General features: G+C 39.6%; 1 protein-coding gene across 1 annotated transcript; it reads right to left on the bottom strand.

Annotated features, from left to right (window-relative positions):
* Positions 1-4428: 4428 nt before the first annotated feature.
* On the bottom strand, positions 4429-20968 carry LOC112794827 (protein FAR-RED IMPAIRED RESPONSE 1-like). The gene is made up of 6 exons (XM_025836805.1): positions 20768-20968; positions 20480-20671; positions 20189-20430; positions 4948-5646; positions 4635-4827; positions 4429-4539 (listed from the first exon to the last, which is right to left on the bottom strand). Exons 1-6 carry the CDS (start codon positions 20966-20968, stop codon positions 4429-4431), a joined length of 1638 nt encoding a protein of 545 aa, XP_025692590.1.
* Positions 20969-23683: the final 2715 nt, after the last annotated feature.

Below are 23683 nucleotides of genomic sequence, written 5' to 3'. Positions count from 1 at the left end.
CTAAATATGCGCCAGAGAAGGTGGATGGAGTTGCTTAAAGATTATGATTTCGAGTTGAGTTATCACCCTGGAAAGGCGAACGTGGTAGCAGACGCTTTGAGTCGGAAATCTTTAACAATTGCTTGGATGAGAATCAAAGAAGAAGAACTAGTGGATAAGTTCGTAGATCTTAAGCTGGATATTAGTGAAGTTGCTGGAAGAGCTTGTTTGAATCAGTTACAGATTTCAAGCACGTTTAAATCAGAAATACAAAGGGCTCAGCAAGATGAGCAGAAGTTTCAGCAATTGTTTCAACCAGTTGGTGATAAGAGACGCGAAGAATTCACTAAGGATGATAAAGGGTTATGGAGATATAAGGAAAGAATTTGCATACCAGATGTTGGGAGTTTGAGGCAAGACTTGCTGTTGGAGGCTCACAACAGTGGATTTTCTATTCATCCCGGGAGCATGAAGATGTTTTATGACTTGAAGAAGATGTTCTGGTGGCCGGGGATGAAGAGTGATATAGCTACAGTGGTATCCAAATGTTTGACCTGCCAAAAAGTGAAGATAGAGCATCAAAAACTGTCAGGAATGCTACAACCACTTGAGATTCCTCAGTGGAAGTGGGAAGGAATTGCAATGGATTTTGTTACCGGTTTACCGAGGACTAGGTCGGGGTTTGATACGATTTGGGTGATCGTAGATCGCTTAACCAAATCCGCTCATTTTCTGCCTATCCGACTAAACTGTTCTATGGAGGAGTTGGCAAGATTATACATCAAGGAGATAGTGAGGTTGCATGGTGTGCCGTCAAGCATAGTATCAGACCGTGATCCCCGATTCACATCAAGGTTTTGGGGAGCTTTCCAAAGAGCTTTCGGTACAAAGCTATGTCTTAGTACGGCGTATCATCCACAAACAGATGGACAATCGGAAAGGACTATTCAAACGTTGGAAGATATGCTGAGAGCATGTGTGTTGGATCAACCCGGGAGTTGGGATCGTTACATGCCATTGGTGGAGTTCGCATATAACAACAGCTTTCATGCAAGCATTGGGATGGCTCCGTATGAGGCTTTGTATGGACGGAAGTGTCAATCTCCACTTTGTTGGTATGAATGTGGAGAAGTAAGTGTTTTGGGTCCAGATTTGATAGCAGAGACTACTGAGAACATTAAGAAGATTCATGCAAGGATTTTAACTGCCCAAAGTCGACAGAAGAGTTATGCAAATCAGAGAAGGAAACCCTTAGAGTTTGAAGTGGGAGAACATGTATTCCTTAGGGTTACACCGACAACTGGGATTGGAAGAGCAATCAAGACCAAGAAGTTGAACCCAAGATATATAGGACCGTTTGAGGTTTTGAAGAGATTCGGGCCGGTGGCGTATCAAGTAGCTTTGCCACCTCATCTGTCTAACTTGCATGACGTATTCCATGTGTCACAACTCCGTAAATACACGTCGGATGCGGCTCATGTGTTGGAGCCTGAATCGATCAAGTTGAAAGAGAACTTGACTCTCCAAGTGATACCAGTGAGGATCGATGACACTAGTATGAAGAAGCTGCGAGGAAAGGATGTCCCATTGGTTAAAGTTGCTTGGGAGCGAGCAGGAGTAGAAGAGCACACTTGGGAATTGGAGTCTGAGATGCGAAAGGATTATCCCGAGCTTTTCTCAGGTGATTCAAATTTTGAGGGCAAAATTTCTTATTTGGTGGGGAGAATGTAAGAACCGCAACGAATCAACCGGTTAATTAAGTGAATTAATTGCCCAAATTAGATTCCGAAAGGTTAGAGAGAGAATTTGAGGATTTAAAGGTGATTTTTGGACTCAGTGGGTCTTTCTGAGTCAAAAAATGTGCTTTCTACGAAAAACCGTGAAAAATTACGAACCGGCAATTGAACCGGTTAAACCGGTTCAAGTCTGCTTGGTACCGCACGAGAAAAGTGAAAACCATCAAAAACCTTAGAAAAACATTAGAAATGGAAAACCGGGCTTTAATTTTAAAGATTTGGCCCGAAGTTAGGCCAAACGGGCTAAAAACGCTAACGGGTTGGACCGGGCCCAAGTTGGGCCCAAGCCCAACATATAAATACACTTAAATGAACCCATTTCAGCCACTTTCACCCTCATAACCTAAACACAACAGCAGCTGAAGTGAAGAGAGATGTGAGAGCTTTCCACCATTGTTACTATTCACTTCAAACTTCCCAAGCTCATATCTTGAGCTACGGAGCTCCGATCGCCGCACCGTTTGTGGCTACGCGTTCCTTGTGAAGAGCTCTACAAAACCCACCCAAGAAACCCTCAAGGTAATCACGAAATCCTTCCAGTTCTGCTCTTCAAAATTTCGGGTTTTATTAGAGTTTTGGGTTAAATGGGTTTTTGTGATTTTGGATGTTTAGGTTTGCTCTAATCCTTGCTTAGCTTTGGATTTGCGTTGTCAAATCTGTTGGGAAAGGTAAAAGCTCTTAAACCCTTGTGAGATTATGCTTATGTTGAACCCTAGGTTGATTTGTGGTGATTTATATGTATATATTTTGGTGACTAACTTGATCATGTAACTGCTTTGATATTTCTGTTTCTATCACAATGGTTTGCCCCAGTTTGTATCGACCATTATTGGTGGCTGTATGCCTTTGAGATTGCTCAAAAAAGGCTCTGGGTGCTGGATAGTATGTATACAGGAGAATCTAATAATGAAAGATTAAAAATACATGCTTATGCGGTAAGTATACGTGAACCAATTAGTTCACGGTTAACCTTATTTATTGAAAATGTATCATTGCTAACGTGTTGCAGCTTTCCAGGGGATAATCATTGAAGACATGACGAAAGTTTCTATGCCTGGATATGAGCACACAGAGAACGGCCTTCCTTGTTTCTATCCTAGCATCCCCAAACAAGATAATGGGTCAATTAAAAAGACACCTAACAATACTCTTAACAGCACTTTACTTGATAATGATATCATGGTTGGATATAATATTCTCTTTTTGTACATATAGCTGTGATTGTGGTGTATTCATCATCAAGTTCATGCAGTTTTAGAGTTTAGATAAACCCTTACAGCTTTGGAACAAGGTGATGTTAAATATGTTATAACAATTAAGTTGAACTTCTTTCTAGTAAATTTTTTTCTCGGTTTTAAAATTACCCTCCCACACGTAATTGCCATGTAGGATGTTGTACAGGAGTTTAGGAAGGAGATCATACTAGACATAGTGATGGGTCCTCATAATTCACAAATTGGGAAGGCGCTGCAGGCATTGGACAGCGTTCCTATTCACCGCAACCAGCCAAGGAAAATGACTAAGGCTGTGAGATCACCATTCATGGCACCGAGCACGAAGAGCATGCTGTAGCGTGTGGGCTTACCCACTAGAAAGCCAAACAAGGGGAGAAGACAACAGAAGAAGACTTCTTGACTAGGTAAGAAAATATTAATATAGATACCTGCCTTACTACATCTATGGTTTCCTTGTGGTGAACTTATATAGCTTAATATGGAATTTTCCGGCTTAAACTCGTTTCGTGTGAGTCTGATAAATCCTATTTCACTACAGGTTTATGATTTCATGTTTCTGATTTTGTCAAGTTGATGGTGACAATCAATCCAAAACCTTTAAGTGCATGGTGCTTACGTTAGACACTATGATGTTTCCTTTATTTGTAAATTAGATGATTTTTGATTTATTTTCTGAATTATCATGTTTAAGGTATTTGAACTTGTTAGTACTTCATTGAGGAGTGAGTGGCTAATATTTTGTTAGATACTCCTCAGCAGGTTTCATATATTAGGTGTTTCAGGATTCTCAAGCAATAAGTTTCTAAGTTAGTGATGTCACTAGTTCATTAAGCAATGCATTGCATATTTATAATATTGAGTCAACTCTGATCGGTGTATATAACCCTTTTGTTCATGTCTATGCTTAAGTGGCTATTCTTTCCATTAAACTATTGCACGGCCTACGGTGGTGATCAGTATACACAAAGTAGGATTTTAAGTGGATGGTGTCTCTAGTAGGCACTCGGATGTTTCTTCTCATTGTAAAATGGATGGTTTGGTATATGATTTCTTTGTTTCATGTGTTAAGCCTTAGCTAATGCGTGCACTTCATTGAGATGTGAGTGTGCTTGCGGATTTAATATTCCACTCGTTGCCTTTCTTTTTTGTGTTTTTTTATACTCTTCAACCATTTTCAGTCAAATTTAATCCATATGTTTTTTGCAAACAAATATGCGGCAATTCGTTCCTTTAAAACCTTAATAAAATATAAATGGGGAAAGGATAACAACAGTTGTGCTTTTGTTTCTTTGAATGAATACTTCAAAACAGGATAAATGCAAGTGACAAAATAGAAATGGGAATAGTTTATTAAGTTGTATGTAACGAATGACACCAAACTCACGCCGAGAAACCTCAATATATATGCCTAAAAGAATTCAACAGGTGCGTGAATCCGCCACCATCCGATGAATTCCATATAGTAGAATCCTCAAATCTTTTTTTACAGAACCATGGTGATCATTATCTGACTTAAGGTCAACATCATCCTACAAGATGCACAACACAAACAGAACAGCATACATTAATCAAGAACACCATTCCATAAGAAAAGGTTAAAATATACGTCGCTTCTAACACATACCGAATGTGATTTCCCCTTCCTTTTTTGCAACAACTTCTTAATTGACTTGTCCAACTCTGCTCCAAGTCTCTTACTCTTCGGCCATCCTTTGGATTTTACTCTTGAGGGTCTCTGTATGTCATGTACAATAGCACCGTCTGTGCTCTGTGTGGGCATGGTATTCTGAGTCACAGCAACAGTAGTGGAACGCACGCTGGCACAATAATCAGTCAGCTTAGACTTTGCATTCCAAAGGGCAGCTCACAAGATGATTGCTTCCTCATCACAAGCAACAAACTTTTGAGCAACGTTATAGAACTTTGAACACACATGCCTGAACAAGTTGTTGCTTTCATCACTCCGAGCCACGTCATGGCTACTTTTGATGTAAGTGTGCTTGCGGATAACATTTTTACTCCATCGAGGAAGAACATAGCAGCTTGGTACTATGTCAACTCTGTAGTATGACCACACCGCAAGGGTGTGGCAACACAATATACCAGCGGATTCAAAATTGTTGCACTTGCACTGACCCTTTCGACTCAAAGGGTCAAACTCGACTATGAAAGTATGGTAGACAGGCTTCCCCCAGAATACCTTCTGCTCGTCCACTTTAATAGAAATTGTATCTCCCTTTTGTTCAATTGATCGAATCACGTAGTCAGTTTTTTTTCTTACCTCCAGCTGAAGGGTCCTGAACATATTACTGGTGTATTTCAGCTGAAACTGTCTCTCAATGCCCGTGCTCCCTATACATGGGATGACTCCTTTCGAGTCCGCAGCATTATCTTCCAGCTCCTTTTGCTCCTTGTTTTCAAGCACATTATCGTATTCATGGACGAACTGAACCAATCCACTCTTGCAATGCAGGTATCCACCATAAAATGCATGCATACTTTCACTACGCTGTGTACTCCTCATCCCTGCCCAAAATTCACTCTTGAAAAATATTGGAACCCACTTCTGCTGATTCGCATAAAGGTCTGCCCAAAAAAATGCGTAAGAATGCCGTTTATAAACAACATGATGACACCTCCAAAGCAATGATAAAATAAATTAGAAAAAACATCCAGACACACTACGAGAAAAAACATCTATTTATGTATTGAAAAGAACATTCACTGACTATAGGTGTAGAAAACTCAGCTACAATTCTTAGCAAAAATATAAGAACGAAATCAAGCCGGCAAAAATCACATGAAGTGAATAAATAGGCAACTAGAAACCAACAGACGGGATTTAATTTAACAACCACATACCTGTTAACCATCTGTTCTGGCCTAACTTAAATTGTTTGATGAAAACAACCCAATCAACCTCGAATGATTCAGTCGAAGGAGAATTCCACACAATGTAATTCATTATTGCATTCAACTCTCTGTACCTAGCGTAGTGATGAGCGGATATTTTATACGCTTTTTGGGGGTAATTTCATATAGATTTTAGTACGTTTTAGTTAGTTTTTAGTATATTTTTATTAGTTTTTAAGCAAAATTTATATTTCTGGACTTTACTATGAGTTTGTGTGTTTTTCTGTGATTTTAGATATTTTCTGGTTGAAATTGAGGGAGCTGAGCAAAAATCTGATTTAGGCTGAAAAAGGACTACTGATGCTATTGGATTCTGACCTCTCTGCACTCGGAATAGATTTTTTGGAGCTACAGAAGTCCAATTGATGCGCTCTCAATTGGGTTCAAAATTAGACATATAGGACTTTCCAGCAACATATAATAGTCCATACTTTGCGCGAAGATAGACGACGTAAACTGGCGTTTAACGCCAGTTCCATGTTGTAGTCTGGAGTTTAGCGCCAGAAACAGGTTGCAAGTTGGAGTTCAATGCCAGAAACAGGTTACAACCTGGCGTTCAACTCCAGAAACAGCCCAGGCATGTGGGAAGCTTAAGTCTCAGCCCCAGCACACACCAAGTGGGCCTTAGAAGTGGATTTCTGCACTGTCCATCTTAGTTTACTCATTTTCTGTAAACCTAGGTTACTAGTTTAGTATTTAAACAACTTTTAGAGATTTATTTTGTATCTCATGACATTTTTAGATCTGAATTTTGTACTCTTTGACGGCATGAGTCTCTAAACTCCATTGTTGGGGTGAGGAGCTCTGCAGCGTCTCGATGAATTAATGCAATTATTTCTGTTTTCCATTCAAACACGCTTGTTCCTATCTAAGATGTTCATTCGCGCTTTACTATGAAGAAGGTGATGATCCGTGACACTCATCACCTTCCTCAATCGACGAACGTGTGCCTGACAACCACACCTCCGTTCTACATTAGATTGAATGAGTATCTTTTAGATTCCCTAATTAGAATCTTCGTGGTATAAGCTAGAATTCATTGGCAACATCCTTGAGAATCTAGAAGGTCTAAACCTTGTCTGTGATATTCTGGGTAAGATTCAAGGATTTGATTACTGTGACGAGCTTCAAACTCGCGATTGTTGGGCGTGATGACAAACGCAAAAGAATCAATGGATTCTATTCCGACATGATTGAGAACTGACAGATGATTAGCCGTGCTGTGACAGAGCATTTGGACCATTTTCACTGAGAGGATGGGAAGTAGCCATTGACAACGGCAATGTCCTACATACAACTTGCTATGGAAGGAGCCTTGAATTTATGAAAGTGAGAAAGCATTATGTTGCAGGAATTCAGAGGACAAAGCATCTCCAAAACTCCAACATATTCTCCATTTCTGCATTATAAGTATTTATTTCATGTTCTTTTACTTTTTACAATTAAAACTAAAAATTATTATTGATATTATATCCTGACTAAGAATAATAAGATAATCATAGCTTGCTTCAAGCCAACAATCTCCGTGGGATTCGACCCTTACTCACGTAAGGTATTACTTGGACGACCCAATACACTTGTTAGTTAGTTGTGCGAAGCTGTGAGAAATAGTCCATTAATATTGGCATACACAATTTTGTGCACCAAGTTTTTGGCGTCGTTGTCGGGGATTGTTTGAGTTTGAACAATTGACGGTGAATCTTGTTGCTTAGATTAGGAAAAATTAGTCCTTTTGGTTTAGAGTCACTAGAATTGCATCTTTTATTATCCCTTTTAAAAACTTTTTCAAAAATATTATTTTTCTTTATTAATTTTTAGTTTTTCTGTGAAGTTTAGTGTCATGTTTTAAGTTTGGTGTCAATTGCATGCTTTTCTTTGTCTTTCAATTTTCGAATTGCATGTTCTTTGTTTTTCTTTGATCTTCAAATTGTTCTTGTCAATTTTTCTTATTTGATCTTTGATTTTTCTTGTTCTGTGTGTTTTCGTGTTTTCCTTGTGCTTTTTCAAAATATTAATTTTCAAAAATATATTTTTATATATACAATATTAAAACACGTTACATTTATAGCTCAGTTGGCTAGAGCATTGGCTTATGTTCTTGGCAATTGGGTATCTTCCTTTTAAAACTTTTTTTCAAAAATAATTTTTCTTTGATTAAATCTTGTGCCAAACTTTAAGTCTGGTGTTTTCTTGTTAATCTTTCTTTAATTTTTGAAAATTTTAGTGTGGTTTTCTAAAAATTTTAAGTTTGGTGTTCTTTCTTTTGTTCTTGTTGTTCTTGTGAGTCTTCAAAGTGTTCTTGAGTCTTCTTTGTGTTTTGATCTTAAAATCTTTAAGTTTGGTGTTCCTTGGTGTTTTCCCTCCAAAATTTTCGAAAACAAGGAGCATTAGATCTAAAAATTTTAAGTCTTGGGTCTTTTGTGTGTTTTTCTCTTTCATCATAAAATTCAAAATAAAAAAACTATATATATATTTTTTCTAACTATTTTTAAAGCAATTATTCCGAATTTTTTTCTAAAAATTTTGGATTTCATTTTTAAATTATTAAAATTATAGCTTTTTCAAAAACATTTTAACCACTTTCTCCTTCCTCACTTTTTCAAATTTCTTCATAAAATATTTTCAAATTCTTTTTGTTTTTCTTTTTATTTTAGTTTTTATTTTATTTTATTTTATTATTTCGAAACCTCCTCTATAATAATAAAACAAATAAAATAAATTCACATCATCTCCCTTTCTCCATTATGGACTTAAGTAGAAATGAACAATCCAAAAAGACTCTGGGGTCATATGCTAACCCCTCTACTGCTTCATATGGGAGTAGTATCTGCATACCCTCCGTTGGAGTTAGTAGTTTTGAGTTGAATCCTCAGCTCATTATCATGGTGCAGCAAAATTGTCAGTATTTCGGTCTTCCACAGGAAGAACCTACAGAGTTTCTGGCACAGTTTTTACAAATTACTGACACAGTACATGATAAGAAAGTAGATCAGGATGTCTATAGATTGTTACTATTTCCGTTTGCTATAAAAGACCAAGCGAAGAGGTGGTTAAATAACCAACCTAAGGACAGCATAAAGACATGGAAACAGCTGTCAGAAAAATTCCTGAATCACTATTTTCCTCTAAAACGGATGACACAGCTAAGACTGAGCATCCAAGGCTTCAAACAAGGAGATAATGAATCCCTTTATGATGTCTGGGAGAGATACAGAGAGATGCTAAGAAAATGCCCCTCTGAAATATTTTCAGAGTGGGTGCAGTTAGACATCTTTTATTACGGGCTTACAGAGAAAGCTCAGATTTCTCTAGACCACTCATCTGGTGGATCAATACACATGAGAAAGACAATAGAACAAGCTCAAGAGCTTATTGATACAGTTGCCAGAAATCAGCATCTGTACCTAAGCAGTGAACCTTCCATCAACGAAGAGTCTACAATAGTAACTGCTGAACTCAGCCCTACAGAACAAGTTACTGAATTCAATCAGCAACTGGATTTTCTAACAAAACAGCTAGCCGAATTCAAGGAGATACTACAAGAAACAAGAATGGTTAATATGAATATGGAAATACAGTTGAAGCAAACAGAACAGTAGTTATCAAAACAAATAACAGAAGAGTGCCAAGCAGTTCAATTAAGAAGTGGGAAAACATTAAATACCTCACTTCAAGGCAACAAGAAGCCAAGAAATAAACAGACTGCTACCCAAAATCCCTCTGAGGATAGTCAGAGCCCAGAGAGGAATAATTCTGGTGCTCAAACGCCAAAAAATAGGTGGCAAGCTGGCGTTGAACGCCCAACCCATGCTCAGTCCTGGCGTTCAACGCCAGAAACAAGCAAGGAATTGGCATTGAATGCCCAAAGGAAGCACAGTTCTGGCATTCAGACGCCAGAAACAGGTAAGGAGTTGGCGTCTAACGCCACTCTAGCTTCCACCCCTGGCATTCAAACGCTAGTGGGAGATCAGACACATACAAGTGCTGATAGCAACCCCTCTAAAAAGGCTTCTCAACCCACATCTGTAGACAATAAACCTACAGCAACTAAGGTTGAGGAATACAAAGCCAAAATGCCTTATCCTCAGAAACTCCGCCAAGCGGAACAGGATAAGCAATTTGCCCACTCTGCAGACTATCTCAGGACTCTTGAAATAAAGATTCCATTTGCGGAGGCACTTGAGCAAATACCTTCTTATGCTAAGTTCATGAAAGAGATCTTAAGTCATAAGAAGGATTTGAGGAAAACTGAAAAAGTTTACCTCACTGAAGAATACAGTGCAATCATTCTAAAAAAGCTTACTTGAGAAGCTTAAAGATCCCGGAAGCTTTATGATACCATGCACATTAGAAGGTACTTGTACCAAGCAAGCTCTATGTGATCTTGGGGTAAGTATCAACCTAATACCTGCATCTACTATAAAAAAGCTTGGGTTGACTAATGAAGTCAAACCAACCCGGATATGTCTCCAACTTGCTGATGGTTCCATTAAACACCCATCAGGCGTGATTGAAGACATGATTGTCAAGGTTGGGCCATTTTCCTTTTCCACTGACTTTGTGGTGCTAGAAATGGAGGAGCACAAGAGTGTAACTCTCATTCTAGGAAGACCTTTCCTAGCAACTAGCCGAACCCTTATTGACGTCCAAAAAGGGGAAGTAACCCTGAGAGTCAATGAGGATGAGTTTAAGTTGAATGTTGTCAAAGCTATGCAGCATCCAGACACCCCAAATGACTGCATGAGCATTGATATTATTGACTCTCTGGTAAAAGAGGTCAATATGACTGAGAGTCTCGAATCAGAGCTAGAGGATATCTTTAAAGATGTTTAGCCTGATCTGGAGGAACCAGAGAGAATAATAGAACCTCTGAAAATCCCTCAGGAAGAGGAGAAACCTCCCAAACCCGAGCTCAAATCATTACCACCATCCCTGAAATATGTATTTCTGGGAGAAGGTGATACCTTTCCTGTAATCATAAGCTCTACCTTAGAGTCACAGGAAGAGGAAGCACTAATTCAAGTGTTAAGGACACACAAGACAGCTCTTGGGTGGTCCATCAGTGATCTTAAGGGCATTAGCCCAGCTAGATGCATGCATATGATCCTATTGAAAGGTGACGCTAAGCCAGTGGTTCAACCACAAAGGCGACTGAATCCAGCCATGAAGGAGGTGGTGGAGAAGGAGGTCACTAAATTACTAGAGGCTGGGATTATTTATCCTATTTCTGATAGCCCCTGGGTAAGCCTTGTCCAAGTCGTCCCTAAGAAGGGTGGCATGACAGTGGTTCATAATGAAAAAAATGAACTGGTTCCTACAATAACAGTTACAGGGTGGCGTATGTGTATTGATTACATAAAGCTCAATACAGCTACCAGAAAGGATCATTTTCCTTTACCATTCATAGACCAGATGCTAGAAAGACTAGCAGGTCATGAATACTACTGCTTTCTGGATGGATATTCAGGTTATAATCAAATTGCAGTAGATCCCCAGGATCAACAGAAAACAGCATTCACATGCCCATCTGGAGTATTTGCATACAGAAGGATACCATTTGGTCTGTGCAATGCACCTGCAACCTTTCAAAGATGTATGCTCTCTATTTTCTCTGATATGGTGGAAAAATTTCTGAAAGTCTTCATGGATGACTTTTCAGTGTTTGGAGACTCATTCACCTCCTGTCTTGACCATCTAGCACTTGTTCTAAAGAGATGCCAAGAGACTAATCTGGTTTTAAATTGGGAGAAATGTCACTTTATGGTGACTGAAGGAATTGTCCTTGGGCACAAAATTTCGAATAAGGGAATAGAGGTGGATTAAGCTAAGGTGAAGGTAATTGAAAAATTACCACCACCTGCCAATGTTAAGGCAATCAGAAGCTTTCTAGGGCATGTAGGATTCTATAGGAGGTTTATAAAAGATTTTTCAAAAATTGCCAAACCTCTGAGTAATCTGCTAGCTGCTGACACGCCATTTATCTTTGATAAGGAGTGTCTGCAGGCGTTTGAGACTCTGAAAGCTAAGCTGGTCACAGCACCAGTCATCTCTGTACCAGACTGGACATTACCATTTGAACTAATGTGTGATGCCAGTGACCATGCCATTGGTGCAGTGTTGGGACAAAGGCATGACAAGCTTCTGCACGTCATTTACTATGCCAGTCGTGTTTTAAATGACGCACAAAAGAACTACACAACCACAGAAAAAGAGTTACTTGCAGTAGTTTAGCCATTGACAAGTTCAAATCTTATTTAGTAGGATCAAAAGTGATTATATACACTGACCATGCTGCTCTTAAATATCTACTCACAAAGCAGGATTCAAAACCCAGACTCATCAGATGAGTGTTGCTTCTGCAGGAGTTTGATATAGAAATAAGAGATAGAAAAGGGACAGAGAACCAAGTAGCAGATCATCTGTCCCAAATAGAACCAGTAGAAGGGGCGTCCCTCTCTCTTACTGAGATCTTTGAAAACTTTCCGGATGAGCAACTCTTTGCCATCCAGGAAGTGCCATGGTTTGCAGACATTGCAAACTACAAGGCAGTAAGATTCATACCCAAAGAGTACAGTAGGCAGCAATCAAAGAAATTGATCACGGATGCAAAGTACTATCTTTGGGATGAACCATATCTCTTCAAGAGATGTGCAGACGGAGTAATCCGTAGATGTGTGCCTAAAGAAGAAGCACAGAGGATCCTCTGGCACTGCCATAGATCACAGTATGGAGGATATTTTGGAAGTGAGCAAACAACCACAAGAGTCCTCCAATGTGGCTTCTACTGGCCTACTCTCTATAAAGACTCCCAAGTATTTGTACTTAATTGTGACAGTTGCCAAAGATCTGGCAATCTGCCTCACAGTTATGCCATGCCTCAACAAGGGATCTTAGAGATTGAGTTGTTTGATGTTTGGGGTATTGACTTCATGGGGCCTTTCCCACCATCATACTCAAACACTTATATTCTGGTGGCAGTAGATTATGTATCCAAATGGGTGGAAGCTATTGCAACACCCACTAACGATACTAAGACAGTGCTGAAATTCCTCCAGAAATACATCTTCAGCAGATTTGGTATCCCTAGAGTACTAATCAGTGATGGGGGCAGTCATTTCTGCAATAAATAGCTTTACTCTACTTTGGTTCGATATAGAGTTAGCCACAGGGTAGCTACTCTATATCATCCACAGACAAATGGGCAAGCTGAAGTCTCTAATAGAGAACTTAAAAGAATCCTGGAATGAACTGTGATTAACCGTAGAAGGGATTGGGCAAGAAGCTTGGAAGATGCTCTGTGGGCATACAGAACAGCATTCAAGACTCCTATAGGGACCTCTCCATACCAACTTGTGTATGGAAAAGCCTGTCACTTGCCAGTGGAGCTGGAACATAAGCCTACTGGGCAACCAGATTCCTAAACCTTGATGCCAAGTTTGCTGGAGAAAAATGATTGCTCCAGTTAAATGAGCTAGAGGAATTCAGACTCAATGCTTTTGAAAATGCAAAAATTTACAAAGAGAAAGCAAAAAGATGACATGATAAGAAGTTGTCATCCAGAGTCTTTGAGCCAGGGCAGAAAGTTCTGCTATTTAATTCTAGGCTCAGATTATTCCCCGGGAAATTAAAATTCCGGTGGAGAGGTCCATATGTGATTACAAATGTGTCACCATATGGATACGTGGAGCTTCAGGATAATGATTCTAACAAAAAGTTCATTGTTAATGGACAGAGAGTTAAACATTATCTTGAAAGTAATTTTGAGCAAGAATGCTCAAAACTGAGACTTGATTAAAACTCAGTAATAGTCCAGCTAAAGATAATAAAGAAGCGCTTGCTGAGAGGCAACCTAGCCATTTACAAAGCTTATTTATTAATTAATTAATTTTTACAGGTTTATATCAATTATCTTCAAGGTAGAATAGCAATTGCTTGAGTTCACAGAGTTACAGAAGGATTCGCATGATAAAACAGCAAAAAGGAAGCTCACTGGTGTGAAAAAGCCAGTACGAGCTATTTTGGGCGTTGAACGCCCAAAAGAAGCATCTACTGGGCGTTCAACGCCAGTAAGGATAGCCATCTGGGCGTTAACCGCCGGAAAGAAGCATCTTCTGGGCGTTGAATGCCATAAAGAAGCACTTTCTGGAAGTTTAACTCCAGATTTACAGTGTCCTGGGCATTCAGAAGAATGCCCAGTGACAAAGGAGTTCCTGGCGTTCAACGCTAGGAATAAGCAACAGCTGGGCATTGAACGCCCAGAAGAAGCTACAAATGGGCGTTAAACGCCCAAAACATGCAGCGTTTGGGCGTTTAACGCCAGGATTGTGGGGAGGAGGTAAATTCGTTTTCAATTCACATTTTTCCAAATTTTTTTTCAATTCATGATTTCTTGCATAAACATGTTACAAACTCTCATCCTTCAATTCCAAAAATTTTAATCCTAATTTTTAAAATCCCTTTTTCAAAAGATATCAAATGTATCTTAATTTATAAACACAAATCCTTTTCAAATCCTATCCAACTTCTTTTCAAATCTTTTTCAAAACTCAATTATCTTTTCAAATTAATCCCAAACTTCTTTTCTAAAATTCAGATTTATTTTTTTCAAATATCTTCTATATCTTTTCAATTTTCAATTATATCTTTTTCCTATCATATTTATCTTTTACAAATCATATCTTCTATCTTATCTTTCTTCAAAATTTTCGAAAAACCCACCCCCTCCCTTTAAATCCACATTCGGCCTCTCTCCTCTCCTCAACAATTAGAAAACTAGCTCTCCTTCTATCCCTCTCCTTTCTTTTCTTTTGCTTAAGGACAAGCAAACCTCTAAGTTTGGTATGTTTATCCATGATCACTAAATCATACCCACTAAGATCATGGCTCCTAAAGGAAAACAACCCACTCCAAGAGGCAAGAAAGAGAGTATTCCAAAACCACTTTGGAATCAAGGGAAGTTCTTAACCAAAGAACATTCAGACCATTACTACAAAATAATGGGTCTAAGGTCAGTGATCCCGAAAGTCAAATTCGATTTGAAAGAAGATGAATATCCGGAGATCCAAGAGCAAATTCGAAATATGAGCTAGAAAATCCTAGCTAATCCTGAAACAAAGGTGGGAAGAAACATGGTTCAAGAATTCTATGCTAATCTGTGGCAAACAGACAGGCAGAGAATATCTGGAACTGCCCTCTATGACTATCGGACCTTGGTCAGAGGAAAGATTGTTCACATCCACCCTGACAAAATCAGGGAGATCTTTAAGCTACCTCAGCTGAAAGATGACCCAGACTCCTTTAATAGGAGAACGATGAGAACAAATAAAGGCCTGGACAAGATTCTAGAGGACATATGCCTCCTTGGAACCAGGTGGACCACCAGCACCAAGGGCGTCCCAAATCAACTCAAGAGAGAAGATCTCAAACCAGTCGCCAGAGGCTGGCTGGATTTCATTGGGCGTTCTATACTGCCCACTAGCAACCGCTCTGAGGTCACCGTTAAAAGAGCAGTGATGATCCACTGCCTTATGTTGGAAAGAGAAGTGGAAGTTCATCAGCTGATTTCGTGTGAACTTTACATAATTGCAAACAAGAACTCCAAAGATGCTAAATTGGCTTATCCAAGCTTAATATCTATGCTATGTAAAGATGCTGGAGTAAAGATGGGAATAACTGAGTATATCTCAGTTGAGCGACCAATCACCAAAATATCAATGGAAAAACAACAAGTGCAGGATGACCCCATCAAGAGGAGAGCACAGGAATTCCTCCCGGAAATCCCTTAATTTGAATACTGGGAGCATCTTGAAGCATCTGTTACCAAGTTGCAAGAAGCTATGGACCAAATAAAGGAAGAACAGAATAAGCAAAATAGCATGCTTTGCAAATTGCTTGGGGAACAAGAAGAGCAAGGGCGTGACTTGAAGGAACTGAAGCGTAAGAAATTATCTCTTGAAGGACCAAGCACCCCACAGACTAGAGGAACATCCACTTCCCAAAATAAAGGTTGTTGAGTCCTAATCTTAGCTTTACTTCTGTGATAGTTGTTCTTATAGGAATTTACCGTAGAAGTTATATAGGAGTAGTAGTAATTAGTATATCTATTTTGATTTTATTTTCAATTAAGCTATAATTTATTTTTCTCATCATCATCAAACATGAATAAAATAGTAGATTTTTATAACAAAGAGGCAAGTTTTTTTTTTGAGTTCTTAATAAGGAAAATTCTAATTATTTATATGTGGTGGCAATACTTTTCGTCTTCTGAATGAATGCTTGAACAATGCATATTTTTTATATTGAATTTTATGAATGTTAAAATAGTTGACTCTTGAAAGAATGATGAACAAGAAAAATATTATTGATGATCTAAAAAATCATAAAATTGATTCTTGAAGCAAGAAAAAGCAGTGGAAAAAAAAAGCAAAAAAGGTAGAAAAATCCAATAGTCCTTTAAACCAAAAGGTAAGGGTGAAAAGGATCCAAGGCTTTGAGCATCAATGTATAGGAGGGTTCAGGAAAATAAATCCAGGCCTAAGCGAACAAATCAAGCTGTCCCTAACCATGTGCTTGTGCCATGCAGGTTCAAGTAAAAAGCTTGAGACTGAGTGGTTAAAGTCATGATCCAAAGCAGAAGAATGTGCTTAAGAACTCTGGACACCTCTAATTGAGGACAATAGCAAAGCTAAGTCACAATCTGAAAAGGTTCACCCAGTTATGTGTCTGTGGCATTTATGTATCCGGTGGTAATACTGAAAAACAAAGTGCTTAGGGAAGGAGAAATTGGACATTTATGTATCCGGCAACGGCGCCATTTTGATAAACAAAATTTAGCAGGCCGAGTTAGAATCCAAAAATGAATATGATCGTGAGTATAGTCTAATCGACACTAAAATTTCGTACCAAATAATCCTACAATCTATATCTGAGAGTACAAGTCTCCCGAGTCGTCCTCCCTTGGAATTGCCAAAGTGTGCATCTTATTGATTAGAAAGCTTTGTTGGGGTTCTTTGAGGGTTTTAGCAAGGTAATATGAAACAAACAATCAATCATTAAAAGACTTGGCTTAGGGTTGGCATTAGAATTTCTATCCTTATAGTTTATTCAATGATGACAGCAATTAGGCCTTGCCTCATTTAGTTATCCCCTAGGTATAGAGGAAAGTCAAATGAAGATAATCAACTTGAGTCACAAGTCCTAGCTTCTCTTCATGAGAATCTAGCTTTAGTGCACTCTAAGTCAATTAGCAATTCCTAATTTCAAATCAACAATTGTCACAACTATTCAACTTCTTCTAATGGCCCAACCCTATGCCAAATGAGATATTTCTACTCCATAACTAGTGTTGACATTTTATCAAACATGTGATGAGCAAGAAAGAAAGTCATAGTGAAATGATAAGAAAAGTGGAATTAAAAGTAGTGCAACACAAGAAACTAACAACAAGGATCAAAGATCAACAATGAAAATCAAATTCTCAAGGTATTGATGAAATCCAAAATTACAAAGTTGAATTCTAGATCTATGAGAATTGAGCAATTACAATTACTACTTGAAATTGGAGAAGAAGATCTATGACATGAACAAAGTGAAGTGAGAATTGCAATGGATCTCACCAAAAGTGATTGAAAATTCAGAACTTGGATGAAGATGAACCCTAATGGAAGCTTGGAATCTCTCTCTCCTTCTCCAAAAGTGTGGCTAACTAACTTCCCCAAAATATCTAAAATCTAGAAAATGAACTAAAAGTCCTTAACCCTTGCCCCTTTGGTCTTCTTAAGCTTTCCCCGCCAAGGCATTCCCCAAAAATGGGATTCTCAACTAACCCCACGCCTAAGTCACGTGACTTCTTAAAAATTCACATTCGAACATCGGCGCGCACGCGCAAGGTACGCGCGCGCGCCGCAGATGCATCTTGTAATGTACGCGGAGGCGTGACGTACGCGTGCGCGCCCAAGAAGATCATGGCTTAGCCGCTGCGCGAGCCGACTCGTGGCTTGGCTCTTGGCTCGGCTTCTAGCTAGTCCATCCACGCGGACGCGCCAAGTGCGCGCACGCGCCCATGCTGAGATTTCCAAGGCTTAATTCTCTTGCTCCCTTCCTTTGCTCCCATCCTCCTCCTCTCTTCCGGTCCATCGTTGCCCTATATTCTGGAACCACTTAACACACAAGTCACGGCATCGAATGGCATCAAGAGAAGATTAGAAATGTATCTATTTTAGTGCAAAATAACCATGTTTTCATTCATGGGGCAAAACTAGGAAAGGAATGCAAAATCTTGTATTTTCATATAGAAAGTGCGTGGAATCATTGATAAAACCCCTGAAATTAGCACAAGATAAACCCTCAAAATGGGGTTTGTCACCACGGCCAAGACTCATAAAGTAACTGTGTTCAAGAATCAACATACTAAACTAGGAGAATCAATAATACTATCTGAATTCTAAGTTCCTATGGATGCCAATCATTCTGGATTTCAAAGGATAAAGTGAGATGCTAAAACTGTTCAGAGGCAAAAAGCTACTAGTCCCACTCATCTGATTAGAATCTGAGCTTCACTTGAAACTCTGAGATATTATTGCATCTTAATTTTTTTATCCTATTTTATTTATCTAGTTGCTTGAGGACAAGCAATAGTTTAAATTTGGTATTGTGATGAGCGGATATTTTATACACTTTTTGGGGGTAATTTCATATAGATTTTAGTACGTTTTAGTTAGTTTTTAGTATATTTTTATTAGTTTTTAGGCAAAATTCATATTTCTGGACTTTACTATGAGTTTGTGTGTTTTTTCTATGATTTCAGATATTTTCTGGCTGAAATTGAGGGAGCTGAGCAAAAATCTTATTTAGGCTGAAAAAGGACTGCTGATGTTGTTGGATTCTGACCTCCCTGCACTCGGAATGGATTTTTTGGAGCTAAAGAAGTCCAATTGACGCGCTCTCAATTGGGTTTAAAATTAGACATATAGGGCTTTCCAGCAACATATAATAGTCCATACTTTGCGCGAAGATAGACGACGTAAACTGGCGTTTAACGCCAGTTCCATGTTGCAATCTGGAGTTTAGCGCCAGAAACAGGTTGCAAATTGGAGTTCAACGCCAGAAACAGGTTACAACCTAGCGTTCAACTCCAGAAACAGCCCAGGTACGTGAGAAGCTTAAGTCTCAGCCCCAGCACACACCAAGTGGGCCCTAGAAGTGGATTTCTGCACTGTCCATCTTAGTTTACTCATTTTCTGTAAACCTAGGTTACTAGTTTAGTATTTAAACAACTTTTAGAGATTTATTTTTTATCTCATGACATTTTTAGATCTGAATTTTGTACTCTTTGACGGCATGAGTCTCTAAACTCCATTGTTGGGGGTGAGGAGCTTTGCAGCGTCTCGATGAATTAATGCAATTATTTCTGTTTTCCATTCAAACACGCTTGTTCCTATCTAAGATGTTCATTCGCGCTTCACTATGAAGAAGGTGATGATCCGTGACACTCATCACCTTCCTCAATCCACGAATGTGTGACTGACAACCACCTCCGTTCTACATTAGATTGAATGAGTATCTCTTAGATTCCTTAATCAGAATCTTCGTGGTATAAGTTAGAATTCATTGGCAGCATCCTTGAGAATCCGGAAGGTCTAAACCTTGCTTGTGGTATTCTGAGTAAGATTCAAGGATTTGATAATTGTGAGGAGCTTCAAACTCGTGATTGTTGGGTGTGATGACAAACGCAAAAGAATCAATGGATTCTATTCCGACATGATCGAGAACCGACAGATGATTAGCCGTGCTGTGACAGAGCATTTGGACCATTTTCACTGAGAGGATGGGAAATAGCCATTGACAACGGCAATGCCCTACATACAGCTTGCCATGGAAGGAGCCTTGCATTTATGAAAGTGAGAAAGCATTATGTTGCAGGAATTCAGAGGACATAGCATCTCCAAAACTCCAACATATTCTCCATTACTGCATTATAAGTATTTATTTCATGCTCTTTTACTTTTTACAATTAAAACTAAAAATTATTATTGATATTATATCCTGACTAAGAATAATAAGATAATCATAGCTTGCTTCAAGCCAACAATCTCCGTGGGATTCGACCCTTACTCACGTAAGGTATTACTTGGACGACCCAGTGCACTTGATGGTTAGTTGTGCGAAGCTGTGAGAAATAGTCCATTAATATTGGCATACACAATTTCGTGCACCACGTAGCCACTGAGCTTGAATTGTGATTTCTTCATTATGTGCCAGATGCACCATCGGTGGACAGTATCAGGTAAGACCTTCCTAATAGTACCAGCCATCGCCTTGCACTGGTCAGTGATAATCCCCCTTGGCGCAGTCCCGACGCATCTCACCCATTGCATGAACACCCACTCAAAACTAGGGATCTCCTCGCTCCCAAGTAAAGTATAGTCAAGAAGAGTAGACTTTCCATGGTGGTTTACACCGACAAAGGATGCAAACGGCAGACATGTTTGTGAAAAGAGCACAAATAACTGTGAGGCAACAAGACAAATTTAACAAATAACTGCTCTTGCAACTCACCAATAAGTATATAGACATGTTTCTTCTGTAAGTGGTGTCAAACGACACCACATCTCTGTAACATTGATACGAAGCCCTACACCTTGCATTTACCCATAGTGCGCTCCTAAATTTATTAGCATCGTCAACATCTATGGCATAAAAGAAGTTGGGATTGATCTCCTTTATTTGAACAAAATAATTCATCATCCTCTGGAAGTCCTCATTGTTATCGGAGCATCAGAGATTGCATGTGATATAGTTTCTGACATCCTTTTCTAAAAAATCCAGGTTTGAGGACCCACCAACCTCGTTTGCCAGTGCTAGATACGTCTTGTTAGGTCTTATTCCAGCCTTGTCGTTATCCGTAATGACACACTTAGCATGAATGGTCACCTTCCGGTACTCATGATAGTGGACAGCTTTCTTAGCCGAACAGGGGTGAGAATGCCTCAATTCTAATCTAGACACAACCCAACTTTCCTTCTCCTTGTCCAGCACAACATACATCCTTGCTCTGCATCTCGTGGCTGTAATTCTGTTTGCTCGAGTTGCTGCGTTCACCCTAAACTCTCGATAACTTCTCGCGTGCAGTAAATAGATTGATTAACTGGTATCTTTGATTTCTTCCGCGTCTTGTCGAAATTCATGTTCCTGATTTTAGTAACGAACCCAACTTTCTTTGCATAGTTTGCATAAAATTGCTGTGCGAGAGGCAACAAACCAAAACTCATTTCTATGACTGGAATTTTCTCTTCACCGACGCCACTATGATCCGACAACTGTAACGTCAATACACAAAATTAGATACGAATTAAAACTAGCCCTAACACAGTATGTATTTAATACCAATTCTTAGCATACTTTAATAATATCTCAAATAAAATATTTAACTGTACCCAAATTTTCCAAAAGATAGCTTTTTGAATTTTAAAAAATATCTATATTATACAGATTTGTCTCACTATAAATACTCACTAAAACTTTAGCCCAATCCAATATATTGAATGTTCGATTGGTTTGAATTTATATGGTTAACGAGTTGATCACATAAGGAACCAATATATTTGATAGGTTCACAAATCACAAAACACCTTTATATAGTAACTTGCGAAAATTTTCAGTAAAATCCTATGATTATAAATATAGAAATGATATTTGAACTTTAGAGAAGTGTACAATCATCACTCTATTTTTGTTTTTCTTTTATATCATTAAATGGTCTGATACCACTTCAGGATTCATATAGCACTCACTAATATAGTTATACTATATTGAAAGCATATACCGAATTGATGTAAACTACCCTAAAAAAGTATGAGGCAAATCATTTTCATGTGGTGCAAGGGTAGTTTAAGCATGCAAGTAAGAAGCATGAGAAGCATATACCCCTAAGGACCACAAATGAAAAGCAAGTTAAGAAAGGTGTGTGAATGGATTGGGGAAAGTGGGGATGCACGCAAAAGTGATAAGTTGAGAGGCAATGTAGTCAATGTGGGCTCAAAACTCAAGTATGCCTTTCGTCGAACACTTGGCGTGCATCCTTTGGTAGTGTGTGATTAGAAGATGGTGAAAGAAATGAATGATTACAGTGCACAGTGATTGTAAGAAAAGCAAGCAACACAACTCATCTACTAATGCAAGTGAAGTGGAGACCCAAATGCCCATGAAGGGTTAAATTGAAAGAGGGGAAAAAAACAAAAACATCCTAGAGAAGTAACTAAAATAAAAGAAGAAAAGGAAAGAAGTTACCTAGAAGAAGGTGAAACTTAAATGAATAAGAATCAAAAGAAATGGTTGGAGTAAGAGGGTGGCTTAGTATAGTACCTTGTGAGATGAGGAATGATGAGGAAGAGGTTGTAGAGTGGGTTGATGAAGAATGGAGAGTTAATGTGGGGCCACCGGAGTTAGGTGGTAGAAGGTGGTTGAGAGGGAGGAATGGTGGAATGAGAATGAAGGGGTAAGTGTGCCCCTTCTGAAGTTGGATGGGTAGTGGAGGGGATGAGAAGAGGAAGGAGATGTGAAATGAGGGTGAAGGGGTGAGTGTGCCCCTTCTTAAGTTGGCGCCGATCACCCGCGCGTGCGCGCATGGTGCGCGCTCGCGCAGAATAGCGAAGTGGAATGGGGGCGCGCGCGCGCACGTTGCGCGTGCGCGCCCATGCGCTTGGGCTGGCAGCACAGGGGTGACATAGAGGTGGCATAACTCTCTGGACGCAGTACCAGAGGTTGGCTTCAGGGCTGTTGGTGCGCGCGTGCACGGTGCGCGTACACGTCAACGCGATTATGCCCCAGGCATGAGAAGGGCCTGGGGTGGGCCCAACTCTCTGTGGAGTGGCCCAGAGGGGAGTGCAGAATCAATGGGCGCGTGCGCGCCAGGTGCGCGCACGCGGCAGAAGTGCTGGGCCAGTGGCTTAGTACGGGCCTAAGAATGGCTTAACTCTCTGGAATATGTACCAGGAGTGTGACAAGGCGATCGACGCGGACGCGCATGGTGCGCGAGCGCGTCCATCTGCAGAATTCTCTCAAGTGCGCGTTTGCGTCATGTACGCACGCGCGCGAGTTTCCTGTGCTTCAGGCATGGTCTTGGCATGGTGTGGGCGCAACTCTCGGGTAAATGTATTGATTGTCGAGTGCCTCAAGGGCGCGTATGCGCCAGGTGCGCGCACGCGGCAGAAAGGTGCCTTTTTCAAATTTGCATTTTTTTACACCACCTATAACATTTCAACCCCCCCATACAGCCACTTAAACACTATAGCATGGCATTTTACTGGATAAACTATCAATGAACTCAACAAGAGAAGGGGAATTGAAATTGAAATCTAACTAACAAACATGAAGTCAAGTGGCTATGTACAAAGGAAGATCTTACCATAGTGGGGTGTCTCCCACCTAGCACTTTTGTTTAACGTCCTTAGGTTGGACTTTCAGTGGCTCAAAGTTCTTGTTCAAGAGTTGCATCCCTCAAGAGGAACACTTCAAGTTCCTTGGAGTTCTTTCTTTGCTCACCATGATACAATTTGAGACGGTGCCCGTTTACCTTGAAAATGTCTGGGCTTGATGGGTGGTGCAAGTGGTAGACCCCATAAGGTTCTACCTTCTCCACTTGGTAGGGTCCATCCCACCTTGATCTAAGCTTTCTGGGTAGTAATCTCAACCTTGAATTGTAGAGAAGGACTAGTTCCCCGGGTTGGAATTCTCTTCTCCTAATGTTCTTGTCATGGATGG

This window comes from Arachis hypogaea, chromosome 4 (assembly GCF_003086295.3).
Source record: "Arachis hypogaea cultivar Tifrunner chromosome 4, arahy.Tifrunner.gnm2.J5K5, whole genome shotgun sequence".
In the NCBI taxonomy this organism is placed as follows: domain Eukaryota; kingdom Viridiplantae; phylum Streptophyta; class Magnoliopsida; order Fabales; family Fabaceae; genus Arachis; species Arachis hypogaea.
This window is presented reverse-complemented; position numbering and strand designations above follow the sequence as displayed.